Source organism: Zeus faber (genome assembly GCF_960531495.2).
Source record: "Zeus faber genome assembly, chromosome: 22".
NCBI lineage: Eukaryota > Metazoa > Chordata > Actinopteri > Zeiformes > Zeidae > Zeus > Zeus faber.
This window is the reverse complement of record NC_137209.1, coordinates 11,393,914-11,417,003: the sequence shown is the minus strand read 5'-3', so window position 1 is coordinate 11,417,003 and position 23,090 is coordinate 11,393,914. Positions and strand designations below refer to the sequence as shown.

General features: G+C 45.6%; 2 protein-coding genes across 4 annotated transcripts; both read left to right on the top strand.

Moving 5' to 3' along the window:
- Positions 1–3,408: 3,408 nt before the first annotated feature.
- Positions 3,409–14,893, top strand: naa40 (N-alpha-acetyltransferase 40, NatD catalytic subunit). The gene is made up of 8 exons (XM_080022869.1): positions 3,409–3,917; positions 5,736–5,831; positions 9,004–9,056; positions 9,203–9,298; positions 9,940–10,098; positions 10,229–10,312; positions 11,397–11,474; positions 11,768–14,893. The coding sequence occupies exons 1-8, from the start codon at positions 3,912–3,914 to the stop codon at positions 11,919–11,921; spliced, it is 726 nt and encodes a 241-aa protein (XP_079878995.1). The 5' UTR covers positions 3,409–3,911; the 3' UTR covers positions 11,922–14,893.
- A 2,000-nt stretch (positions 14,894–16,893) lies between these two features.
- Positions 16,894–22,786, top strand: b3gat3 (beta-1,3-glucuronyltransferase 3 (glucuronosyltransferase I)). Of its 3 annotated transcripts, none has more exons than XM_080023675.1 (8): positions 16,894–17,033; positions 17,939–18,038; positions 18,538–18,712; positions 19,024–19,207; positions 19,804–19,965; positions 20,753–20,839; positions 20,943–21,159; positions 21,550–22,786. In XM_080023675.1, exons 2-8 carry the CDS (start codon positions 17,945–17,947, stop codon positions 21,840–21,842), a joined length of 1,212 nt encoding a protein of 403 aa, XP_079879801.1. In that variant the 5' UTR covers positions 16,894–17,033; positions 17,939–17,944; the 3' UTR covers positions 21,843–22,786. The 3 variants fall into 3 exon arrangements, with proteins under 3 accessions (XP_079879801.1, XP_079879803.1, XP_079879802.1); XM_080023677.1 differs by having other exon boundaries at positions 20,943–21,146; positions 21,550–21,802; XM_080023676.1 differs by lacking the exon at positions 16,894–17,033 and having other exon boundaries at positions 17,506–18,038.
- Positions 22,787–23,090: the final 304 nt, after the last annotated feature.

Here is a 23,090-nt window from a genome sequence, read left to right as displayed (position 1 = left end):
GCGTTTGGGACATTTGTACGGCGGCATCCTGGTCGCCGCCGTCCTGGTCGATGGTTCCGCGGGGTCTCTTTCCCAGTCGATGCTTGGCGTTGCGGCTGAGCGGACTCAGGGAATATTCTGTTTCACGTTCTACTCAGATACGCTGACTTGTTGCCTGTGTTTAGTGATGAACACTCTCTGTTGATACAGTGTGCGTACTGTTAGTTTCTTCCCACTGGCCCTTCAGTGGGGCACGATGGATTGCCAGGGTTGCAGTGTGCGCAGATTACGTTCACCATCGGATTTGGCTGCTCCAGCTTTCGCCCTCGATCGTTACACACTAAGGCCGTGTTCAGGTCCAGCAGGGAGTTTAGTATCGGGGGTCTCCACCCCTGGTACAACATTAGGAGTGTAGCCCCTATGGGGTGGAGCCTCCTGACATAGAATGAGAGTTTCTGCAGTTATGAAACTACAGTTGTATGAATGAGGCGTAGCCACTTAGGGCTTTTACCCCACTGGACCCCTATTAGTCTTGCTTACGTGGTTGGATTTATAGAATTAGCCCCTAAGGGGCTATGCCTCCTTCATAGAACCATAGTTATGTAACTGCAGCAACACAGTTATCCGACACCTTTAATTATTTAATAATGTTTTAATGCAGAACTCTTACTTTTATTGAAGTAATAAAAGTCTCTATAGGTATTTATTTTCCTTTATTATTGAACTCTTACTTCTACACCCGCTGGCAACTTAGACTTATGGAAAGTGGATGATGATGATGACAATGATGACGACAACGATGATGACGATAAAGATGACCACATCTTACAAAATGGCTACCCGGTATTAAAGCTCTTCTGTATGAAAACACCAGCCAAGTCTATTGATTACATTTTCAAAAGAAGGGATGTACAGAAAGTCCGATCTTATTATGCTGCAAAGACGCCATGTCGGAGTTTTTCCCATATTCTCTTGTGCGTGACACTGGCGGTGGTTGTAAACCCCTCCGGTCAACAGGGGCATGGCTGGATGGATGGATGGATGGCTGGATGGATGGATGGATGGCTGGATGGATGGATGGACGGATGGATGGATGGGCCGCCTGTCCCCCCCCCCTCTCTCTGCACACAGTGGCTGAGTGGTAGATTTCATGATTTAGTGAAGAGATTGTGAACAATATGCCACACAAGAATATGGACAATTTCACATGAATGCAATAGTTCTCGATCGGGGAATAAAATAGAGAGAGAGAGAGAGAGAGGGGGGGGGGGGGAGAGAGAGAGAGAGAGAGAGGTGGAGAGAGAGAGGGAGGCCTTCTCTGACCCTCCTGACTGCAGAGAGATAGATTACCCGAAGACAAAGGGATGTGGGCGGGGCTTATATCAACCGGGCCATCTGCGTGCTCGAGAGCGCTCCTTTGTGTGCGTGTGCGTGTGTGTGTGCGTGCGTGCGTGCGTGCGTGTGTATGCATAAACGTCAACACGCGGGCCCATTCTTTGGAAGGTGGGTTATTTTGCAATCTTCCTCCGATCGCGCCTTGATTCCTAACCCATGGTTCGTCAAATGATTCCCACAGACAACTGACGAAAAGAAGAGTCATAAATGAGCGAATGCGGATACGCACGGCATCGCCTGTGCCGCTGCTTTGCGTTGAAGTTTAACGCCGCGCGGGTGTGGTAAATATGTCACCTGGGTTTGCAGTTCGCACGAACGTCCCCATCTAGTGGTCCAACGTAAATACTACGCCAAAAGGCAATTCAACATCGTGAAATCAAAAACGAAGACGAAATAAAACCCAAACATAATTCGTGCTGGCGAACGATTTGAACAACGTCCACTTTTAATTGTCACGTTTTGATGACCGCCATTTGGAAAAGTTTTTGTTTGTTTATTCGTTTATTTGTAGCTTGGAGAGGGTCACGTGAACACAACAAGGCCGCTGGACGTCAACACTGTGCAGCGAAACAAACAAAACAAACCAAAAATTCCGCCAATGATCAAAATATGAAACGTCGCATCTTCGATATAGTAAGTAGGTGTGAAAGTATCACAGTGTTTCACGCCTCCTCACGCAGAGTTGGGTCGGTTTTCCCGTCACAATTAAAATAGATCAGTATAATTTTCTGTCATGAAACCGCAAGGCTACAAAATCCATATGGGGGAACTCCGAGACAGTCTTATTAAGGACACATTAGAAACACTCACATCACAATCACGACCAGAATAATCTGTTTATTGAGCGAAAGCACATTCATGTCGCCTTGAGGTTAATGTAAGATCACGATCATTTTACATTCAACACATTTAATATCAAGTATTATGTACTTTTACTGGAGTACAATGTAAAACGGAGGACTGTTACTAGAGTACTGTTTACTGAGGTTAATCATAATTAAATTATGGTATAGTCCACCAATGTGTATTTGTGTAATCTACAGTGTGTGTGTGTGTGTGTGTGTGTGTTTGTGCATGTGCATGTTGCTGTAGCTGGCTAAATCTAACCACTCTGACAGATTTCTATATTTATGCATGTCTAAAGATGAACAGACTCCTTGATTATTTTATTGTTTTAACTCAATAGCGTGAATCCATTTGGGGTCGTCTTAAGGTTTCTTTGGAACTCCCGGGTGGATCCTGTGATCGAGGGTCCGGAGTGGGCTGAAGATTTTCCAACCCTTGCAAACACATTTGGCGTCCGACACGGCCCGGAAGCCGGTGTGGCAGAATTCGACGACTTCGGCTTAAAAAATAAAGTAAATAAGTCACGTATACAAAATAATCATGGAATTCGTGTTGAAGCTGTGCGTCACCGTATCCGACGACAACACTACAATAACTACCGCTTGATCATCACACTGTAAACATCATGTCAAGGAAGTTTCAGACTCCAATCGATCCAAAATCTGCATGTGCCTCGACAACTGCCACCAGAAGGGGGGGGGGGATCCGACAGTCGGATGCGTTTTCAGATTCGGTGTAAAGCCGCGCCGGAATCGGATAAACCATGTCACCAAGTCCATTCATTACGCACAAGATAATGCGACAATTTCAAATGTAAAAACGAAATAAGTCCCACGTGTAAAACAACGTTATTGTTTTCTATGTGTTATACAATATGTTTGTTTTTTTTTAAATCATTTCACGCGACCATATCCGCTCGGAACAATCAAACTCCGAATCCATCGCTATTGCACATCAACGGCTCTCTCTCGTTTTTCCGGGCGACTCCCGACTCGCTCGGCGCGTCCGTTCGCGACGGGCGAGTCGTTCGCGAGTCTCGCCGCGCTATTAACGAGTCGGACAAGACGGAGGCGAAGAGGAGAGCGAGGGGGGGGGTGGGGGTGAGTGGTGGTGGTGGTGGTGGTGGGGGGGGCAGAGGGGGAGGAGAGAGAGAGAGAGAGCGAGCGAGAGAGAGAGAGAGAGAGAGAAAAGAAAAAGAAAGGGGGGCCCACGGGGGGACCACGGGGGGACCACACAGTTCCGGCAGTAGCCTTCTACTCTTGGCGCCAAATCCGGCGAAAGGGGGGGGGGAAAAGCCTTCGCAGGGACGCTTCGTTTCTCATTTCCCGGCGGCCCGTGCGCGCAGCCAGCTAGCCCCCGTTAGCAGCCAGCTAGCCCCCCGTTAGCAGCCAGCTAGCCCCCCGTTAGCAGCCAGCTAGCCCCTCGTTAGCGCGCTAGCCCGCGTTAGCAGCCAGCTAGCCCGCCGTTAGCAGCCAGCTAGCCCTCGTTAGCGCGCTAGCCCGCGTTAGCACGCTGTCGCGGCCACAATCTGCCGCGCCCCCCCCCCCCCCGCCATCCATCCATCCCTCCATCCCTCCATCCCTCCCTCCCTCTCTCGTCACCGATACCAATAATTTAAGCCAAGCGGCGACAGTTGAGTTGCGGGCACAACAAGCGCGGTTTCTTCGAGGTGGTCGTTAAAACGCCGCGCTATGGGGGTGAGTGCTCTGGTTGTTTTTTTTTTTTTTTTTTTTTTTGGTTGTTGTTGTTGTTGTTGTTGTTGTTGTCGCTGCTGTGTCCGCGGGACGATGTGTTTTGAAAGGTGGATGTGTTTTCCTTTCTTTGTTTTTTTTTTTTTTTTAATTTATTTTATTTTGGTTTTTTTTTGGAGGGAGGAAGGAAGGGGAGGGCACGCGAACAAAGAGCGTGCGTCTGAAATCATGATGTGGTGGATGGATGCATGATGGAGAGGAGGAGGAGGAGGAAGAGGTGGAGGTGGAGGTGGGGGAGGATGATGGAGAGACAAGACAGACCGACCGACCGACCGGTGGATGGTCCATAGGCGGGCGGTGCTAGCCCCGGTCTCCCCTGTCCCCCCCCCCCCCCCCCCCCCCTCTCTCCACCTCCACCTCCTCCTGTGGTCCGGGCGTCCCCCGCCGACGCGTCCCGCTGCCCGGTGCGTTCCAGCTGCTCGGCGCTCCGCTGTTTATTGTTCATCGCGTGGTGGAGTCGCGGGGTCTGTTTGTGTACATGCTACGCCGCCGGTACATAATCGGGTTGAACTCCTCCAGCCTCCCACCCCCCGCCCCCAGAGCCCGGTTTATCCGTCACTTTCGCTGCAGATAAACCTATCCACGTGCCCCCCCCCCCCCCCCCCCCCCCGACCCGGTCCGAGCTCTGGTACAGCGCGAAACCTGTGAGCCGGTGCATTCCTTTCCACGGATTGTTCCCTTTTCTGGTCTTGTCTGGACAGAGCTCAATGAAGGCACTTGGCTGACCCCCCCTCTCTCTCGCTCGCTCTCGCTCTCTCGAACTTTTGCCGAGCTTCTTGCACTGTGATCTAGTCACCGCTAACCTTATTATCCCGTTCTCCTAATCAGATCATGGGTCCCAATGTCATTACTGAGCATATCGTCTACAAAATGGCATGTTGTCTGCGGCCATCATCACCCCCTTCCAGCGTAACTTGTCTACCGTTACTTTTATTGTTATTGCTGCCCTCAATACTTTAAGACAAGTGTTATGACTGTAATGCCTCATTTGCTGTCATACTGTAATGCTATCGCATCAGACTATAAATACAAAATGGCTTTGCACATGTTTACTATATAAGCTTATTACCAGTATTATCATTGCATATTATGGCTCCACACTGCTGCTGTGTACTATACTCACACGCTCAGTAGTTGGCATAGTCACCTATATAAGTGCTACTCCCCGGTAACTTTGTCGAAAGATGTGTGTGTGTGTGTACATATGTGTAATTTTCTTTATTTCATCTTTATTTTCTTTACACCCCAAGAGATGAATAAGGTGTTATCTTAACTCAACTAGAGTATGCATGGTGCGTTTCACAATCAGGTGTTTCTCAGAGATTTCTAGCCATAGTTTGAAAAGCACAATGCAAGGCCGACGTGTACGAGCCGCCGGGCTCAGCCGATCCTAACCAATACTTTTGGCGACGTCGCGGCTTAGGCCTTTTAAATGTGAAATAACACGTCTTGAAATATTAATTGGAGTGATTTGGCTTAGAGCTACCGCTGTAATTGCTGTGTTTGCTCTTTTGCGAGAAGTTAAGGCAACCAGGCAGGTGGTTGTTTGTTGGAATTGTGGTTGTTGGACCCTAATAAAATTGATTGCCGGGGTATCTTAATAGGTGAAAATGGGGGAATCGCATCAAAGGTTCCTCAGTGAACCAGCAGAATGTCAACAAATTGTCTTATGACTTGTCTCACGCGTCCCGCTCTGCCCTCACCCCTTTATCCTTTGGTGGCATCTCTCCTTAACCTTTTTCCCGCCTTCCTCCCCGTGTGCAGAGGAAGTCAAACAGAGCGAAGGAGAAGAAGGCGAGGCGCCAGGAGGAGCGGGCGGCCATGGACGCTGTCTGTGCAAAGGTGGACGCAGCCAATAAGGTGAGAGAGGGGAAGGTGATATAGGCCACTGGGGCACTTGGAAACAAGCGGGTTGGACACCGAGAGGGCTAGAAAGTCTGTTTATGAATGTCTTAAAATCTAGAGAAGCAATTAATTTGAACTCTGAAGCGTCTGCATCGTGATAGATAATAGCAAAATAACCTAAAGTGCATGTAAAGAGACCACTTTCAGAGGTCGGGAGAGGCCAAATTGTTGGCTTTGGATGACATGTTTAAAAATGACTTAATGTGTGACAAGAGCGGTCTCAAGGCAGATGCCAGACGCGGACTGACTGCAAGTCAGACGGTCATGGACGGTGATGGATGGACATTAAACGGCATATTGTCTTAAAACTGCATTCCCCGAAAATCACCGCATAGTTTAATTAGCGTGTCTGTGACACTAGGATCACAGAGAGTGAAGGCCTGGCCCACACTACAGTACAAGAATGTTCAAATCTTTACAGATTTAGAAAATGTGAGAGACCTCACACATAACGCCGCGTGCATGTCTGTGTGTGTCTGTGCGTTACTTATTGAAGAGCTCTTATGGCTTGAGGGCAAAAAGCTGTTGCTCAGTCTGCTGGTGTGTGTTTTGAGAGTCCTGCATCTTCTCCTTGAGGGCGGCAGGGAGAACAGGCCGTGGTGTACAAAACTCTCGTTGAGAGGGTTTTAACTTTGCATCTCCGCGCCTGGTACGGTCACATAAACCCTAGATCGAAGAATAAACTTTCGGGGATTGTGTTAATGGCGAGCAAAGTAGTTGCTGAACCCCCGAAAGACCCCTGACTCAACTTTTTACGGAAAGGTCGAGGCAGAAGGTGAGGAGTCTCCTGGCAGACAGCTCCCATCCTGTCTTCAGCCAGTTTGAGCCTTTGAGCTTCTGGGAGGTGCTATGGAGTCCCTCTGGCAACCAAAAATGTATTTAAGAAGACCTTCATCCCAAGTGCCATCAATATTCTTAATTCTACTAAGTGACCGATGAGAGCCACAGACATTGACATGGAGTGTTTTTAAAGTTAACGTTTATATTCCCTTTCAACAAGTTAAGTTGTCCTTGAAGTTTTTTTTTTTTGTTGTTTTTTTTTTGCTGAAAATACCACTCAGATTATGCGTTCTAGCCATTCTAACATGCCTCTAAATCCATCCTGTTCGAAAACGGCTGTTTTTTTTATGGGGTGGAGCTGCCCTCCTGAGGCCCCGCGTTCTGTGAGCCAATGGGGTTTGAGCTTTACTCCGGGTTCCGTTGGATTTAGTCCCTAAAGGTTCACTGACTTCACCTCGTCAGTCCGCCAAAATCTGTTTCTGAACAAATTTGAGGCACGAAATAAGCAATCCAGCTGCTGAATCTTCACTCGTATGAGATCTACGAGGCCTCATTTAAAAGTTTGATTGGACTTTTGCTGCCGGTCTCCGAGCTCGTGGGAGACACGGACGCCGCGAGCAGGGATTTAATCTCCAATAAAAACACACTATCTTTACTGGTTTTGTTTAGAGAAACACACAGCGGATTGTGCGCCGCAGCCTTCAGTCTGCATACTGCATGCTTTTTTTTTTTTTTTTTTTATAAATTTTTATAAAGAAACACAGCAGAATTCATTTTGAAATAGTCAGATTTCCATCATCCGCACTTTTTTCACGGACAGTTGATGTTAATTCCGCTTTCTTTTGAAAGATTCGTGCTGGTTTGCGCGCAGTGTGCAGCCAACAGATCACTTCCCAGTGGCGCTCCAGCCGCGGGTGGAGTTACTCAGATGGAGGGCGGGACTAATTCTATTGAAGCCCAACGTTGCATAGAGTTTGGCGGCAAATGTGTATGGGTCGTTTCATGTTTGTTTTTTGTTTTTTCCCGACAGCTCACCAAAAAACTGACCGGCTTGTCTTGTTGCACAGTTTGTGTGTTAGTAGGCCCATAATTTTGCATAATGGGTCCCCTTTAATGTGTAATATGACCTTGTCTATGTTGTCTGTCCTTATGTTGTTGTTTCTTATGTTTGGTGAAGCGAAGCCAATTTTCCACCCTGGTGGACAATAAAAATATATTCTATTCTATTCTATTCTATTCTATTCCTATAGTGTGTGGAGAGTAGTGATTTGCCCAAACAGTACCACACACAAACAGATTCCATTCACTAACAACCGGAGTCCTAATCTCACAAAGCCGCACAAGATTAAACAAGTAGGCAAGATTTACCAGAGTCCCAACTCTCAAAACTGGAAAATCGCGGCGTGATCAAACGGGACTTTAGATTACACAAACGTAGTGGCCGACAGGATAGAACTAGCCGTGCTTTTCATTTATTTATTTTTTGTTGTTGCACTGTTTACTCTAGAAAATTCAAAGCGGAGAAAATAATGAACAATGTATAAAGTCCTGGAGACCGCGTGAACATGAACCGTAGATTTTATGCAGATCGGTGGAACACTCATAACATACCGGATACAGGATAATCTGGCACAATAGTCTTCAGAGCCATCAAATAAAATCAGGGTTTTTGCTCACGGTTGTCAGAAGGGGCGGGCGGGGTATCGGGGACAAAACCGGCTTTATTATTTAGCGGCGCGTACCCCGCTTTGAACTGGGAGCTCCACAAATACCTTGGTTCAGTTGCAAAAGAGCCCCGAGGCCGAGTTAGCGCGCTTCTTTAAAAGCCAAGGAATATGACGCCATCTTGCAGGAGCATGTGCCCCCTACATGCTCATCCCTCGCACTTCTGCTTTACTTTGACTTTGTGAATTCAATGTTATGTGTTCTAAAAGTTCATTTTGATTTTTTATTTATTTATTAATTTCTTAACTTGTCGTGTTGTCAAAGCTGACTTGCTTCCCCCCTCCACTCCTTTGACTGACTTTATCGAAGATGAGATGAGATCAAACTTTATTCATCCCCGTGGGGGTGAAATTCAGGTTCCACGGCAGCATAGAAATAAATAAAAAATGCGCGTCAAGATCTTTTTTTATTTATTTTTTCTTTGTTAATTTTAAGTAGAATTTAATTGAATTCCACATGTCAAAATCACTGTCTCAGTCAGCGGATTGAGAGTCAAAAGTACCAGAATTATGCTTTTTGATTAGTTTTATTCTTTCTGATTTGGATTTTTCTTTCTGTATTTTTATACAATCCTTATTAACGTCATCTCCACCCCACCCCATTATCTCCTCCTTTCCCACAGCTCGATGACCCACTGGCTGCCTTTCCTGTCTTCAAAAAATACGACAGAAATGGGTATGCGTTTTACATTTGCGTCCAAAAGACCAATTGTTAATTCTGTTGCTCATTTATTTATTTATTTGTGTATTTATTTATTGATTTGTTTAAATGTGAGAAGAATCCCCCTTGATCCCCGCTGACCCCACCACCCTCTTGTCCAGGTTGAATCTGCAGATAGAGTGTAAGAGAGTATCGACACTGAACCCGCTGTCCGTGGAGTGGGCTTACGAACTCACCAGATCCAACATGCAGCCACTGTGAGAATTTCTTCTTTTATTTGTATTTTATTAATTATTTATTTTGGATGCATTTTTCAGGATTGCAGTCGAATCTTATTTCCTAGCCGCAATCCAAGAAGCCCATCAAAGAATTTATGGTTTTGCGCGACTGAATGGATAGATTTGCTCTTGATCTGAGCAGTAGAAAAGAGTTTTTCTTGCGTTATTTGGACATTTTTGTTTGAAAGTTCACCTCGTAAAATTCAACGGTTTTGACATTTAAATTCAAGTAATTAAATCCAGTTCACGAAGGTATTATAAAAATGTAATAAAAAACATTATTCGGGAAAAAACATGGTTATTAGACTTTATATTACAGTAATTATTAATTGTTCATTTCAATTAGGACTTATTTCAGTCTAGTTTCAGTGTGAATATAAATAAATGAACTGTTTGCAAGTATAAATTCCGCCCTCGACCCGTGTCAAGAGAAACTCAGCAGAACACAACCAGATGTTAAATAATGAGTTTGTCGATAAATCCGATTGTCAACGTCGGTGGTCTCCACATGAAGGTATCCGACAGCCCTACACACCGACTTACCTCAGGCTGAGTAGAGATATAGAACGGTCGCCGGCCAAGCTGACCCATTTAACTGACCCCCCGCCCCCGGCACACAGGTACGAGCAGAGTGAGTGGGGGTGGAAGGAGCGGGAAAAGCGGGAGGAGATGAAGGACGAGAGGGCGTGGTACCTGCTGGCCCGCGACGCCGACTCCGCCCCCGTCGCCTTCTCCCACTTCCGGTTTGACGTGGAGTGCGGGGAGGAGGTTCTTTACTGGTGAGATCATCACCTAACCCCCCCCCCCCCCAGGAGCTTCTTGTAGTTGGAACCACCTTGCTGTGATTTTTTTTTTTTTTTTAATTTTTAATTAAAAAAAAAAAAAGCTGCTTTTGTCTCGAATCTTCAGCTATGAGGTCCAGCTAGAAAGCAGAGTGAGGAGGAAAGGACTGGGGAAGTTCCTCATCCAGATACTACAGCTCATCGCTAACAGGTAAAACAACCGCTGCTGCTGCCGCCGGCAGTGATTTCTGTCCATTTTGAAGTAGTCTCATTTGGCCCGAAAGTGTTATTTTAAATTTTTAAGTAATTTCTATAGCACTGCACTCCAAATTGATAGATAGATAGATACTTTATTAATCCCCGGAGGGAATGCAGTTGTCTCAGCAGCTCACATCAAAATAATAGCAACATAATAATAAAGCAATACATTAAAAATAGAAATATAAAGAAGAATATGGCAATATATGGGGAAAAAAAATCTAATATACAATAAACCTGATACACAAGACCTATTGACAAGGATAGATATAACCTAAAAATAACGGGGGGGAAAATCCAAAATCAAAGCTACAAATGAAAAAGACCTAAAAATTATTACTATGAAATAATTATATACAGTCCTATACACTGTGTGAAATAAACGGTGGACCAGAAATGAGCAGATTGTTACTTTGGGTCTTTATCCAGATTTAACATAATTTAAGGAGTTGAGACACTGTTGTTGACATGAGGGTCAAGCAGTTCACCAGTGTAATTTGAAGCATGTGCTTTAGGAAATAAAATTAAATATTTATTGTGTTAGACCTTTTTATTGACGACCGGAGAGGAAATCCAGAATGGGAGTTGATCCGATAATAAATGAAAGTAGTGTTTCATCAAAGACCACTTACACAAATGACATCTTATACGTTTATCATAACATGTGGATCTGTTCATTTGGCCAAGTTAATTTTTATATAAATTCGATTGGATTCAACTAATTGTCATTGCACAGAGGCAACCAAATGCAATTCTGCATTTTACCATCCTAGTAATGTATCTAGGAGCAGTGGGCTGCCATGGTCTTGTTAATAGATATATTATTTAGATATAGACATATTGATATATCAGGGAGATGCTGTTATAGATGCAGTGTATTTAAAAGTGTCCCTAATGCTGACAGTTAGAATCCACATTCCTGTTCCTCCGAGGACATGAAAATGGAAAATAACTTCATGTTCCCAGGTCATTTTGATGATTTATTTTACTTATTTTTGACATGTTTCTTCCCCCCCTCCCATCTCGTGTCACTCTAGTACGCAGATGAAGAAAGTGATGCTGACGGTATTCAAACACAACCACGGAGCCTACCAGTTCTTCAGAGAAGCGTTACAGTGAGTACAGCTCCTTCCCTCCATCCTTCCAGTGTGGCCCCGTTCACTTGTTTCCTTTTTTTATTAAATTATATATATATATATATATATATATATATATATATATATATACGGAATATACAAAAAACACAAAAAAATTAAATATAATAAATATGTGTATTTAGATATATATCACATTTTACATACATTTGTTTGGAATAAGAATAATTTTGGGACTTTTCTGTATTTTTGGTTGCCATGTCTTGCTCTCGTTCCTTTTTTAACCCCCCCCCCCCCCCGTCCGTTCCTTCCAGGTTCGAGATCGACGACACCTCGCCCAGTATGTCCGGCTGCTGCGGCGACGACTGCTCCTACGAGATCCTCAGCCGGCGGACCAAGCACGGCGAGGCCTCGGCGGGACACACCCACGGCAGTGGCGGCGGCCACTGCGGCGGCTGCTGCCACTGATCGGCTCCGGCCACAGTCTCAAACAAACAAACAAAACACAACAAAAAAAACAAAACAAAAACAAAAAAAAAACAAAAAAAACCAGCAACTTTCACGGCTGTGTGTGAGAGCTCGCTTTTTTCGTTTTGAGTGGGATGTTAACACCCGTAGTGTGAAATAACGACAGAAAGAATAAAACCCCCAAATTTGCCAACATGGTGGAGCCTGTGTACAGAAGCGCGTTCCTGCGACTCGGTAGGACGCTGTGAGAGCTTTCAGACACAGCCGCCGTTTTCCTGCTCCCGCGCCGCCGCTAACCCCCCGTCCCGCCAACCAGCTTTTACGCGATCGATGCAGGCGAGGAGGGGGCAAACTCGCAGTTTATTTAAAAAGATTTTTTTATTTTTTTTTTTTTCAAAGATTTGTTTTCTTTTTGTTATGTTTTAATTTCTCATTGTTACCTTTTGATGAGGTTGAGAGCCCCGCCCACCTCTGTCACATCGCCGTCCTGTTTCCTGTTACAAACTTCAGAGGGTTGTACAGCCAACTCCCGACATTTTCTGTTAATACTAATTGGGCGAATCGACCGAGCCCGGGACACGACTCCCAGCGTTTAATAAAAATAAAAAAATAAAAAACAACGCGGCCTCCGTCTTTGTTCGGCGGCTCCAACTCGCTTAGCTCCCGCGTCATCCAAACTCATCGGCTAGGTATTGGAATCTGTTGTGCGGACTTTGATCAACCTTCACTCCCTTCCGTCATAGCATATTTTGTCAAGCAAGTACCGTTTTATATATATTTTTTTATTTTAAACTGCGTCCTTCCACTGTGCGGATACCCTTAAAAGACCCCTTCATGCTTTTCCTTGTGTATCACTCCTTCACCGCCCGCTCGTCCTTCCCGGCTTGCCAAGCGCTATAGATAACAAATGGATGCCGGCCCTTTTTTCTGGGGCTCCGTTTGGTTACCCACAATGCCCCCCCCCCCCCTCTTCATTCTTCACATAAACAAATCATATTGATTTACCCCAAGAAGCATTTGTTGTCGCTTTATTACATGGTGTGGCAGTTCTAGCTGCCACACAAGTGGTGTTTCCAGGGCCCTCCTGCACCGAGACACAGACGATGGGATGTAGACATCAGTTTATTGTAGAGAGGAGGCTAGGTGAAATTAGCCAGGAGCAGATGGAACATGTCATGACAGGGCTCTTATACTGTATGTGTGTGTGGATGGATGGGGGCTTTAACCTGCTGCTCGTCAGCCCAACAGGTATGCAGCCACCCTGACCCAATCACCTAGATCCAGGTCAGGTGTGGCTGCGCAAACCATCCCATCCCCACACACCCAACACCAAACTGAGGCCGGGAACAGTTCCTGACCTCAGTTCCTAATAAAAACGCCCGACTCCGAAACAGGGTTTCCATACCTTCAACCAACAAATGTAAAAAATAAAATTTAACAGGTCCCCTTCCAGAGGACCAGCACGTTCCACTGGCCTCCTTCCCCCAGGGCGACAACAGACTGCCTCCTCCTCCCATCCGGAACGTGGGGCCTCAGGCTGCTGTGCTGGCTGGTGAAGGCATGGCCGGACTTGGCCGCCGCGGGGGCTGCTTGGAGGGGTGGCCTGATTGCTGGATGGTCCCGACGGTGGCTGCTGGGTGGAGGAGCCAGCTGCAGGCGGTTATCCGTGGTGGTTGCTGCGGCTTCTCCCCCCGCTCCTAGTAATCAGAATTATTAAAGTATTTCTGATTGTCCTCCGCCAGACCCCTGGGTGCTGCTGCTGCCAGTTGGAGGGGGTTGGTGCTGGGGCCGCCTATTGACCAGCTGGTCGCTCCAGGGCATCTTCGGATGGCCCCTTTGTGTCCCTTCCTCATGCCGGAGAGTCCCTGTACAAGTGCCACTGTGGCAGTTCTGTCTGCCACACGCCACCAAGTGGTGTTTTCAGGGCCCTCCGGCACAGAGACACAGACGATGATGGGTTGTAGACATCAGTTTACTATAGAACAGAGGCTAGGTGGAATTAGCCAAGAGCAGATCGAACATGCCGTGACAGGGCTCCTGTCCTGAGTGTGTGTGTGTGGATGGGAGTTTTAACCTGATGCTCGTTAGCCCAACCAATGAGAAACTGGTATGCAGCCACCCTGACCCAATCACCTAGATCCAGGTCAGGTGTGACAGCTCAAACCATCACATCCCACCACACCACACATGGTTTTCATGATCCCCGGTCCCGTTAGGTTGACTATCATGGTTAGTAGATGGAAGGTAGAATGGCAGTGGACGGACGGATGTCACTCATTGTTTGGGGTCTTTCCTCTCCACAAAGAGCCAGTGTTGGTAGTTTGCCATGACACGTTCCTAAAATGTTTGTTTGTAATAAAACTCATTGTCTTAATCAGTATTACCAGACTACGCTGTGCTTCTTCTGGTTCAGAGTGAGCCGGCAGCTAAAATCCCCCTTGACGCCTCGCGCGTATGTGAACCTCGGGACCTCTTTTTCCATGTTCGATTCAGTCGCACAGGTTCTTGTTTTTGTGATACGAAAGATCAACATGGCTGCACTCTCTGCGGTTTCATTGCGCCTCACGGGTGTGTCATCAATCACCGAAGCCAAGTCCAACCGAACACCCCCGCCCCCAAGATGCTCTGGAGCAATGGAATCCATGTTTCCTGTTGTAACTTAGAAGGGCTGCGCAGCCATGTAGGCCCAGTGGTTTCCATGTGTCTTTGATTTTCAGAAACCCCACACTGGTGTCGTTGTGGTGTCCGGTGCAATTGTCGGCCGTGTCGTTTCCAGCCTCGTGCGAAACCGACTCGGCTACCGTCGTCTGTTTGGCTTAAATTCAATGTTGGAAGGAAGGAAGGGAGGAAAGGTATGGGTTCCATTAGTTCTTGTTGTTGTGCGATTACAGCGAACTCGATGTAGGATTAAGTGTGAAGATGTAAATGTGGAAAGGTGCAGAAATCATCAGCTTTACCCTAATCCAAGAATAAAGTCGACACCATTAAGCTTTATGGGGACGATACAATGTATTGATCGGGGTGAGCGGGGTGGGGTTTATGTTGGGTTGTTTCCAGACAGATGTGTCTGTGGGTGTTTCATGCTTTTTGCTCTAAACTTCTGATCAGTCCTCGGGTTCATTTATTTTGTTGTTTAGGCTCCAAAAAAAAAAAAGCCCCAACGGGATGGTGTACAAAGTCACACGATATTGGTTGAACGCCTTTCTCTCTCTGCTCCTTCTCAGGTTACTGAAATGTTAACAAACCTCCGTTTATTTTTCATTTTTATTTAACCACCGTGTCAGCTGGAATCTGAAGCTCTGTTACCGTTACCTCTGTTACCGTATTATATTTAAAACCCTCTTTCACGTTCGCTCGTGGTTTTTTCAGGCAGAGAGTTTGTGGACAAAATGGATTTCTCTGTGGGCGGCATTCCTGCGGTAGTGCACCCCGTAATGTTACAACACACTAATACTTAAAAAAAGAAGAACGAAAGGAAGAACCTTTTCCAGAAATCCTGCTTCTCATGTCGGAACAGTAAAGATGGACTTGGCAGCATCATTCCTTCCCATTCCCAGGGGTTGTCATTTTCTCTGTTTAGCTTGCCAGTGATGTCGAAAGAAGGTAAAAAGCTGATCTCGATAGAGATCGATTAATAGAGCGTCTCACCGTTGGATCTACTGAGCCCTTGTACCCTGAACCTGTAGGCGTGCATGTGCATGCAGGTAAAACACGAAACGCGTGAAACCACCAGAGACGGGGAAAATCTGGGTCCAGAAAGTCAAATCCCGCTCCGGGATTTGACTCCGGTCAGCCAATCAGCATCAACCCAGAGATCCAACTGATGAGTTGAATCGGCTGATCAGTGCGTGGCTAGAGCAAAAACATGTCGGGACTTTGGGCTTTCTGAACCTGGATGTTTCCACCTCTGGAAATCTCGCTGATGGTGGGAACTGACCCCAGAACCAGGCACCATTGACACAGTCGGGGAGGGAAGGTTACAAGGTTACTTCGGACTTGCAAATGATGACCGTGTTTTGAGTCTCATATTTTTATCGAACGAGGCAGATGGATTGGATTGGAGGCAGGTGATCCGCTGTAGCGCCCCTTAATGGGAGCAGCCGAAAGAAAAATAATTTTTATCGAACGAACCACTCCGCCCAACCTCTCGTAACTATTATTTCTCTGACTCTTTCTCTGTATATATTTATATATATATAAGCTGCCCTGGATCCATTTTCTGTTTTAAGTTGGTTTTGGCCATTTACAGGTAAAACACTTTTTAAAAAAAAACAACTGATGTATAAACAAAAAAACTCAATGTCTGAGAGTGAGTGTTCTCGTCTTGTGCTTAACCAACAATGAAAGGGAAAATATGTCATTTCGGCCTTGTTAGTGTTTGATTTGTATGTTACAAATAAAGGAAAGTTGTTTGACTTCTAAATAGGCGGCTCTTGTATTATTATTATTGTCAAGATACAATACGTGGTACATTGATAGTAACTTTCTTATGGCAGCTCATTGAGCAACTTAGTGCAGGGATACAGCACCGAAAGTATCTTTGCGTACACATTTAACAAAATATTATAAATTCACGATAAAAACGAAGAATGTAGGTTAAAAAAGATACGGAGCTGAATTTACAACGAAAATGAAAACAGAAATGGAATGAAGCAATGCAGCGTGTGGCAGTAATGTGCGAAGATCATCATATTCCGATTCTACCTTTCACATACTACAATCTATTCCAAGTACATCATATTGCACGTCCAATTCCATCAGATCAAGCGTTTTAAAAAAACGAATTTTCGCCAACCCCCGCGGGCGCAAGACGACCCCCTCTACACGTCAACTCACGGGCGGAACTATTCACTCTCCATTTACTTTCGACGCGCGTCTGCGGGGGGGGGGGGAGTTGTTTGAGCGCTGCACAGCAGGCGGAAGTCGTCCCCCCGCGACGGGCCGCCCCTGCGTCGTCAGTTCGCTGGTCGAACGAACGGGCGTCCGGTGGCGGTGACATGGCGTGAATCCCGCCCTGCGTGCGCGAAATAGCCGTGACGTGCATGTGCGAGCTGGTACGTTAGGCCGCCGCCGCCGCCGCCGCTCGCCTCCCCGGATCCGCCGGCCCCCTCGGTGAGTGCCAAACCGAATCCTGACGCATAACCGAATAGCGTATACGTAGGTGGGTGGGTGGGTGTGTGTGTGTGTGTGTGTGTTTTTTTTTTTTTCCAACGCTCGCCAACATCTACCTTCAAATCCTGCGGTTTCCTCCGGATTCAAACGTCAACATGAGAATGACGTCTTTTCTTTTCTTTTGCCCCTTTTCGACAGTGGTGATGGCTCGTGTCATGTTTGAGATCAGACACCTCCACCGTTCGAACGCGGAGCAGACCGCGTGTGCAGATGACATTTTTGTGTCGATACACGCAAACTTGCACGGTTGTCTGTCCGTAGTATGAATTATTTAGACAGAGGATTGTTGTTGTTGTTTCGATTCATTGTATATTGCCATTTTTTTTTCTATTGATATAATACTTTATTGTGAGCTGCTGTGCCGCCGCAATTCACTTCAATACACATGGCACCGTTTGGTAATAATCTGGATTTATGTCATTAGTTATTATTATTTTATTATAATTATTACTATACCATTATTATTAGTTATTTATATTGTGTATATATAGTTATGGAAATTTTTTGTTATGGGTCATCTATTCATTTATTTAAAATCTGTTATTTTTTCTGTTATTTATCATGAGGTTGGTTGTATGTCGTCATATTTTGTGTACAGTCAACCGTTTGACTTTTAGAATATATTTCCACATTTTCCATGTACGGCCATTTTCTTCTTTTATTTTTTTTTTATTCCAGTGCTTTATTATTATTGTTGCCAATTTTCCCGATGGAAGCCGCTGCTGAAACTGAAATTTCCCTCTGCGGATGAATAAAACATTTATCTATCTATCTATCACAGCTTTGTTGACTAAATACTCTAAACTTAGTTGCCGTCGCGGTTCAACCGATCAACCGTTTTACAGGTTACCATGGCAACGAGAATGAAGCTGAAGCTGAAGACCGTGTTTGTGCTGTACTTCATGGTCTCCCTCATGGGTCTCATCTATGCCCTGATGCAGCTGGGTAAGTGGGCAAAAACTGCCGTGTCTGGACACTTCCTGCCGCGTGGGTTTGCGTCCGTCATCCCGTTCCCTAGACAGAGCTGTGTGTTTGGAACAACAGGCTATTCATTTTACAGTTGTGCAGGTTGACATAGCAAGGACTGAAGGCCTGATTTTCTGTTATGCTTTTGAAGATGGCAACTGCTATGCTGCTATATCCTTTTATGCTTTATGACTCTGTTCATTTCATGCTTTTATACCTTTTTAATGCATGTCCTTGAAGAGTGCCTTTATTTATCTGGCCATGGCCAACAGAGGACAACTACCCATTTCGGCCAAGTCTCGCTCTGACTCTTTACAGTTGTATTATTGGTTAATGGAAAAAAAAGTAGGTTTTGTTCACTCCAGGTGCTCATTTAGAGTTGAAATTTCCATTCCAGGTGAACCTATTCAGCCATGACTCTGCTCTGCCGCGACGTCATTTAGATGCGGCCGCTTGTCGTGTTCCTTACCCCGTGCAGGGCAGCGCTGCGACTGCATGGAACATGATATGTCCAAGGACCGTACCATCTCTCGGCTGCGGGGGGAAGTGCACCGTCTCCAGGAGCAGATGAGGAAGGCGGAGGCGACCAAGCCCTCCCAACCGCTCAAGCCCTCCCTGCCCACCATCTTTGTCATCACCCCGACGTATGCGAGGTGAGCACATTTACCGTTTCTCCCTTGCACACGCCGGGTGGATAAAATAACGTGATCGTGAATTATCGGAGCCAGTGACTCCCAGGAGACGGCTACCTGTACTATTACTAAATTCTGGTTTCCGAATGGCAGCCCTGCCATAAATTCCGTCTTTGCCAACCTCACCGTGTGTTGTTTTTGTCGAGGCCTTTTGTCTTCACCACTGTAACACCCGCACACACAATCTTTCCACCTCAGTTGCTCCCACACTTGTCTCACCCGCGCTCTCCGGACCTCACCCATCTCTTCCCTCCCTCCGCCTCTCCGTCCAGGCTCGTGCAGAAGGCGGAGTTGACTCGCCTGTCCCAGACGTTCCTCCACGTTCCCCAGATGCACTGGATCGTGGTGGAGGACTCGCCGCACAAAACCCCGCTGGTGGCCGGTTTCCTCGCCAAGAGCGGCGTGACGTACACGCACCTGCACACGCCCACGCCCAAGGACCGCAAGCTGCAGGAGGTGGGTGGAGACGACCCAACGAGGGGAACCCACCCGGGAGATGGTGGATCCGCTGTAACGCACTCCAGCCTGCCCTCTCATAACTTTTACCATTACCATTTCCGGTGCCATTCCGCCAAAACAGACTTAATATGACAACAACTCTTTCTTTGTAGTACAATGTGTCTTTGCTTGCCTCCTGTTAGAATGTTAACTACAACTTACCCTTTTTTATTTTATTTTTTATTTTTTATAGAACCGTTCTAGTCTTTTGTTTTTGTGATTGCCGAATGAATTTGGAAATTGGTGAAGCACTGTTGTTTGTTATTATTTTTAATTATTATAGAAATGTATATTATTATTATTATTTGTATTTTTTTATTATTATTATTATTATTTGTATTTTTTTTTTTTTTTTTTTGACTTTTTACTTGATTCTACAGTGATTTGAGTTCTGAGAAAAGCCCTTTTATAGATAAAATGTGTACTCATATTTGGAACACAGAGCACTGTCTTCCACCTCTTTTTAAAACTTTACATTTACATAAAACCTCTCTTTCACTGTCGTCCCAAACGGCTGCGGTGACGTTTGCCTGCGTCTAATCTCCTTGTGACAGGGCGATCCCAGCTGGCTGAAGCCTCGCGGAGCGGAGCAACGGAACGAGGGGCTACGGTGGCTCAGGGAGGACAGGAGGGCTCAGCGCGGGGCAGACAACCAGCAGGGAGTGGTTTACTTCGCCGATGACGACAACACCTACAGCCTCCTGCTGTTCGAAGAGGTGTGACGCGCCCATCTCCGTCCAGTAGGGGGGGGCAGCCGGCACAGGATGTCTGCAGGCGTTAAAAAAAAAGTGTTTAGAAAAAAAAAAAAAGCTCCAAGAGTTCCATTTGACAAATGTTACGCCCTAGGAATCGTTCTGTAATCTTCAATTTATTTCAACGTAAACATTTTGGCTGGTTTTATTCATCCATGTTTCTTTTGGTCGAAATTAGTCAAGTTCTTCATCATCAGGGTCAACAAGCATGGTGTTTTTTAAGCCTGCTGCTGAACCTAATACTTGCCTTCATATTTACCTGCTACACTTAGAAACTGAGCTCATTACCTGTCGTACTTCCCTGTAGGTCGACAGCCGAAAAAAATCCTTGTTCTTATGTCCCAAGTTCTGTGGAATTAAAGTTAAAATAAATAAATGAATGAATGAATGAATAAATAATGATATTATTATAGAATGTAGTTCATAACCTACCCCATTTCTCTACAAAATACATTCTTACGAAATGAATAAATTATTTTTAAGACAAAGTCCAAAAAGTCTTTGTCGAAAAAACAACCTTTAAAATAAAACCTTAATTTAACCCCCTCTAAATGAATACATTTTATTATAATAAATAATTACAATGTTTAAAAATTTATAAAATGAATTCTCTGCAGACACCCTGCAACAGCGGGGCAAGTTTGAGCATATTTATGGTGTTATTTTTGTTTGAAATGGTTGAATTTTCCATTAGCGATTGAACATAAAAAGCTGTTCTTTATTCCCTTATTAACCCACGTCCCTCTCACAGATGAGGAGCACCCAGCGGGTGTCTGTGTGGCCAGTAGGCCTGGTGGGAGGGATGCGCTACGAGAGGCCCGTGGTCGAAGGAGGCAAGGTGGGTCCCCCGCCATGTCTGGCCCCAGCGTGACATTTCCCCAAAATACGACTTTTACCTGCTGATTTACCTGCTGGTTTACCCGCTGTCCTTATTTCTGCAGGTGGTGCGCTTCCACACCGGCTGGCGTCCCAGTCGGCCCTTCCCGATGGACATGGCCGGCTTCGCCGTGTCCCTCGGCCTGGTCCTGGCCAACCCGGACGCCTGCTTTGACGGCGACGCCCCCATGGGGTTCCTGGAGAGCAGCTTCCTGCAGGGCGTGGTCACCATGGAGGAGCTGGAGCCCAAGGCGGACGACTGCACCAAAGTAGGCCTTAAGAGTAGATATCGGCATGGACATGGAATTCAAGTTTTCTTTGGGAGGATTAATGTTAAAATACTTCTCTTCGTACCTGTCATCATAATTGAAAATAGAGAAGTCAAAGTACTGAATTTTATTGAAGTACTATTACTGTAGAGTAGATAATAATTCAGATTTATAATTTATGCCCTATATACCCACAACAATGATTTATCCTGTGCATCCTGTTTTGTATATTGTATATTCATTTTTTTTCTGCTTTTATTTTATAATTTTTATTCTCCATTTTCTCAGACTGTAAGAATTGGAACAAAAAAAAAAATATATATATATCTATGATAATGTATGCAGCAAATACACCAAAGCTCACCACGACAAATCCCCCTCCCGCCCTCCCCCCTGAGCGCAGGTGCTTGTGTGGCACACGCGGACGGAGAAGCCGAAGATGAAGCGCGAGGAGGCCCTGCAGGCTCAGGGCCTGGGCTCCGACACCGCCGTGGAGGTCTGAAGAACACATACAGAACACAGGACACACACACACACACACACACACACACACACACACACACACACACACACACACCAACGTACGCAATTGCGTTTGCCAGCGGATCACCACATTTCTTGCGGCGCCACGATGCTTCTTTACCGGGCGTGGACGCAGCCGGTACAACTCCTGTAATGACACTACGAGTCGGTTAATCAGTGTTAAGACGACGTCATGTATATTTTTGCCTGTTGCATATGAAATACGTTTGTAAATAAATACTTGTACATTTATTTTTAAGGATGGCCCGACCAAATGTATTTAAAACAAAGTGTGTGTGTGTGTGTGTGTGTGTGTGTGTGTGTGTGTGTGTGTGTGTGTGTGTGTGTGTGTGTGTGTGTGTGTGTGTGTGTGTGTGTGTGTGTGTGTGTGTGTGTGTGTGTGTGTGTGTGTGTGTGTGCGCGCATATTGTAGCCGTGGTATAAATCCTGTACTGAGTGGATGTGCTGTCATAGCTGCTTTGTTTATTAACAGGTGTATAAAATGTTGAGCAGCGTTATTGTCTTTGCTCCTCACAGAGAACTTTTATGTCCTGTTATAATAGCCCTTTACCGTTTATTTTGAAATATTTTATATATTTACTGTATTTATTTTGAATAGAAAGACGGTTCTGTGGGTCGTTCGTGGGTCAAGCAAGAATTTGGCCGATGGAAACCTTTCAGAGGCACAAGAACTAATGAAGCCATCCAAAAAGGCTGCGTCTTATTTTATTTTAAATGGAAGTAATTAAAAAAACGTAAATAGAAATGTTCTATGATAATTTGGGAGTCTTACATCATTGTAAAGTTAGAAACCGATCAAATATACGTGTATGCCTTCTCAAAAGTTATTTATAAGTGCTCAGTTCAACGTCCTTGGGTGACAGTCTTGGAAATGCAGTTAAAAAAAAAAAAATTACAATAGAAAAGGGATTTAAATGAACTGCTTTTCAGGTGTGTGTGTGTGTTTGCGTGCGTGCGTGCACTACTGTAATGACAGCTCGTGCCTGCTTGAGTGTCATCGGTGCCTGTTAGTTGTAACTGGTGTCTTAATATATTTATTATTACGGTTGTACCCCTCATTTTCTTGTACAGTGTGACGGTTGTCTGGTGTATGTCTGTCCCCGGCTCTGGAAAATAAAGCCAAAAGATGAAAAGTCGAGCATTTCAATCGCTCTGTCCGTCTCGAAAATGCGGCCAAATCCCCGCAGACTGTCCCGTTGTCAAGTCTATCCCATCACGCCGTCGTCTCCTGTGGAGCGGATGGAGCGGTCTCTGCAGAGCTGTGGGTGGAGAGGTGAACACGAGTTTACGCCGAACAGCAGACGTGTAATGTTCATTTTTTTGGGGGGCGGGGTTCAAGCAAACTGCCAAGATCTTCACGGGCCCAATGGCGTTCATGCTTTTTCTTGATCAATATCCAGC

Bases quoted from the DNA above. Each gene is read 5' to 3' on its own strand.
- naa40 (XM_080022869.1), top strand. The intron at 9,057-9,202 runs GTATGCGTTTTA...CCTCTTGTCCAG, and splicing joins AAAAAATACGACAGAAATGG to GTTGAATCTGCAGATAGAGT. The intron at 10,099-10,228 runs GTGAGATCATCA...TCGAATCTTCAG, and splicing joins GGGGAGGAGGTTCTTTACTG to CTATGAGGTCCAGCTAGAAA.
- b3gat3 (XM_080023675.1), top strand. From the start codon at position 17,945: ATGGCAACGAGAATGAAGCTGAAGCTGAAGACCGTGTTTGTGCTGTAC. The intron at 18,039-18,537 runs GTAAGTGGGCAA...TACCCCGTGCAG, and splicing joins CTATGCCCTGATGCAGCTGG to GGCAGCGCTGCGACTGCATG. The intron at 19,208-19,803 runs GTGGGTGGAGAC...TCCTTGTGACAG, and splicing joins AGGACCGCAAGCTGCAGGAG to GGCGATCCCAGCTGGCTGAA.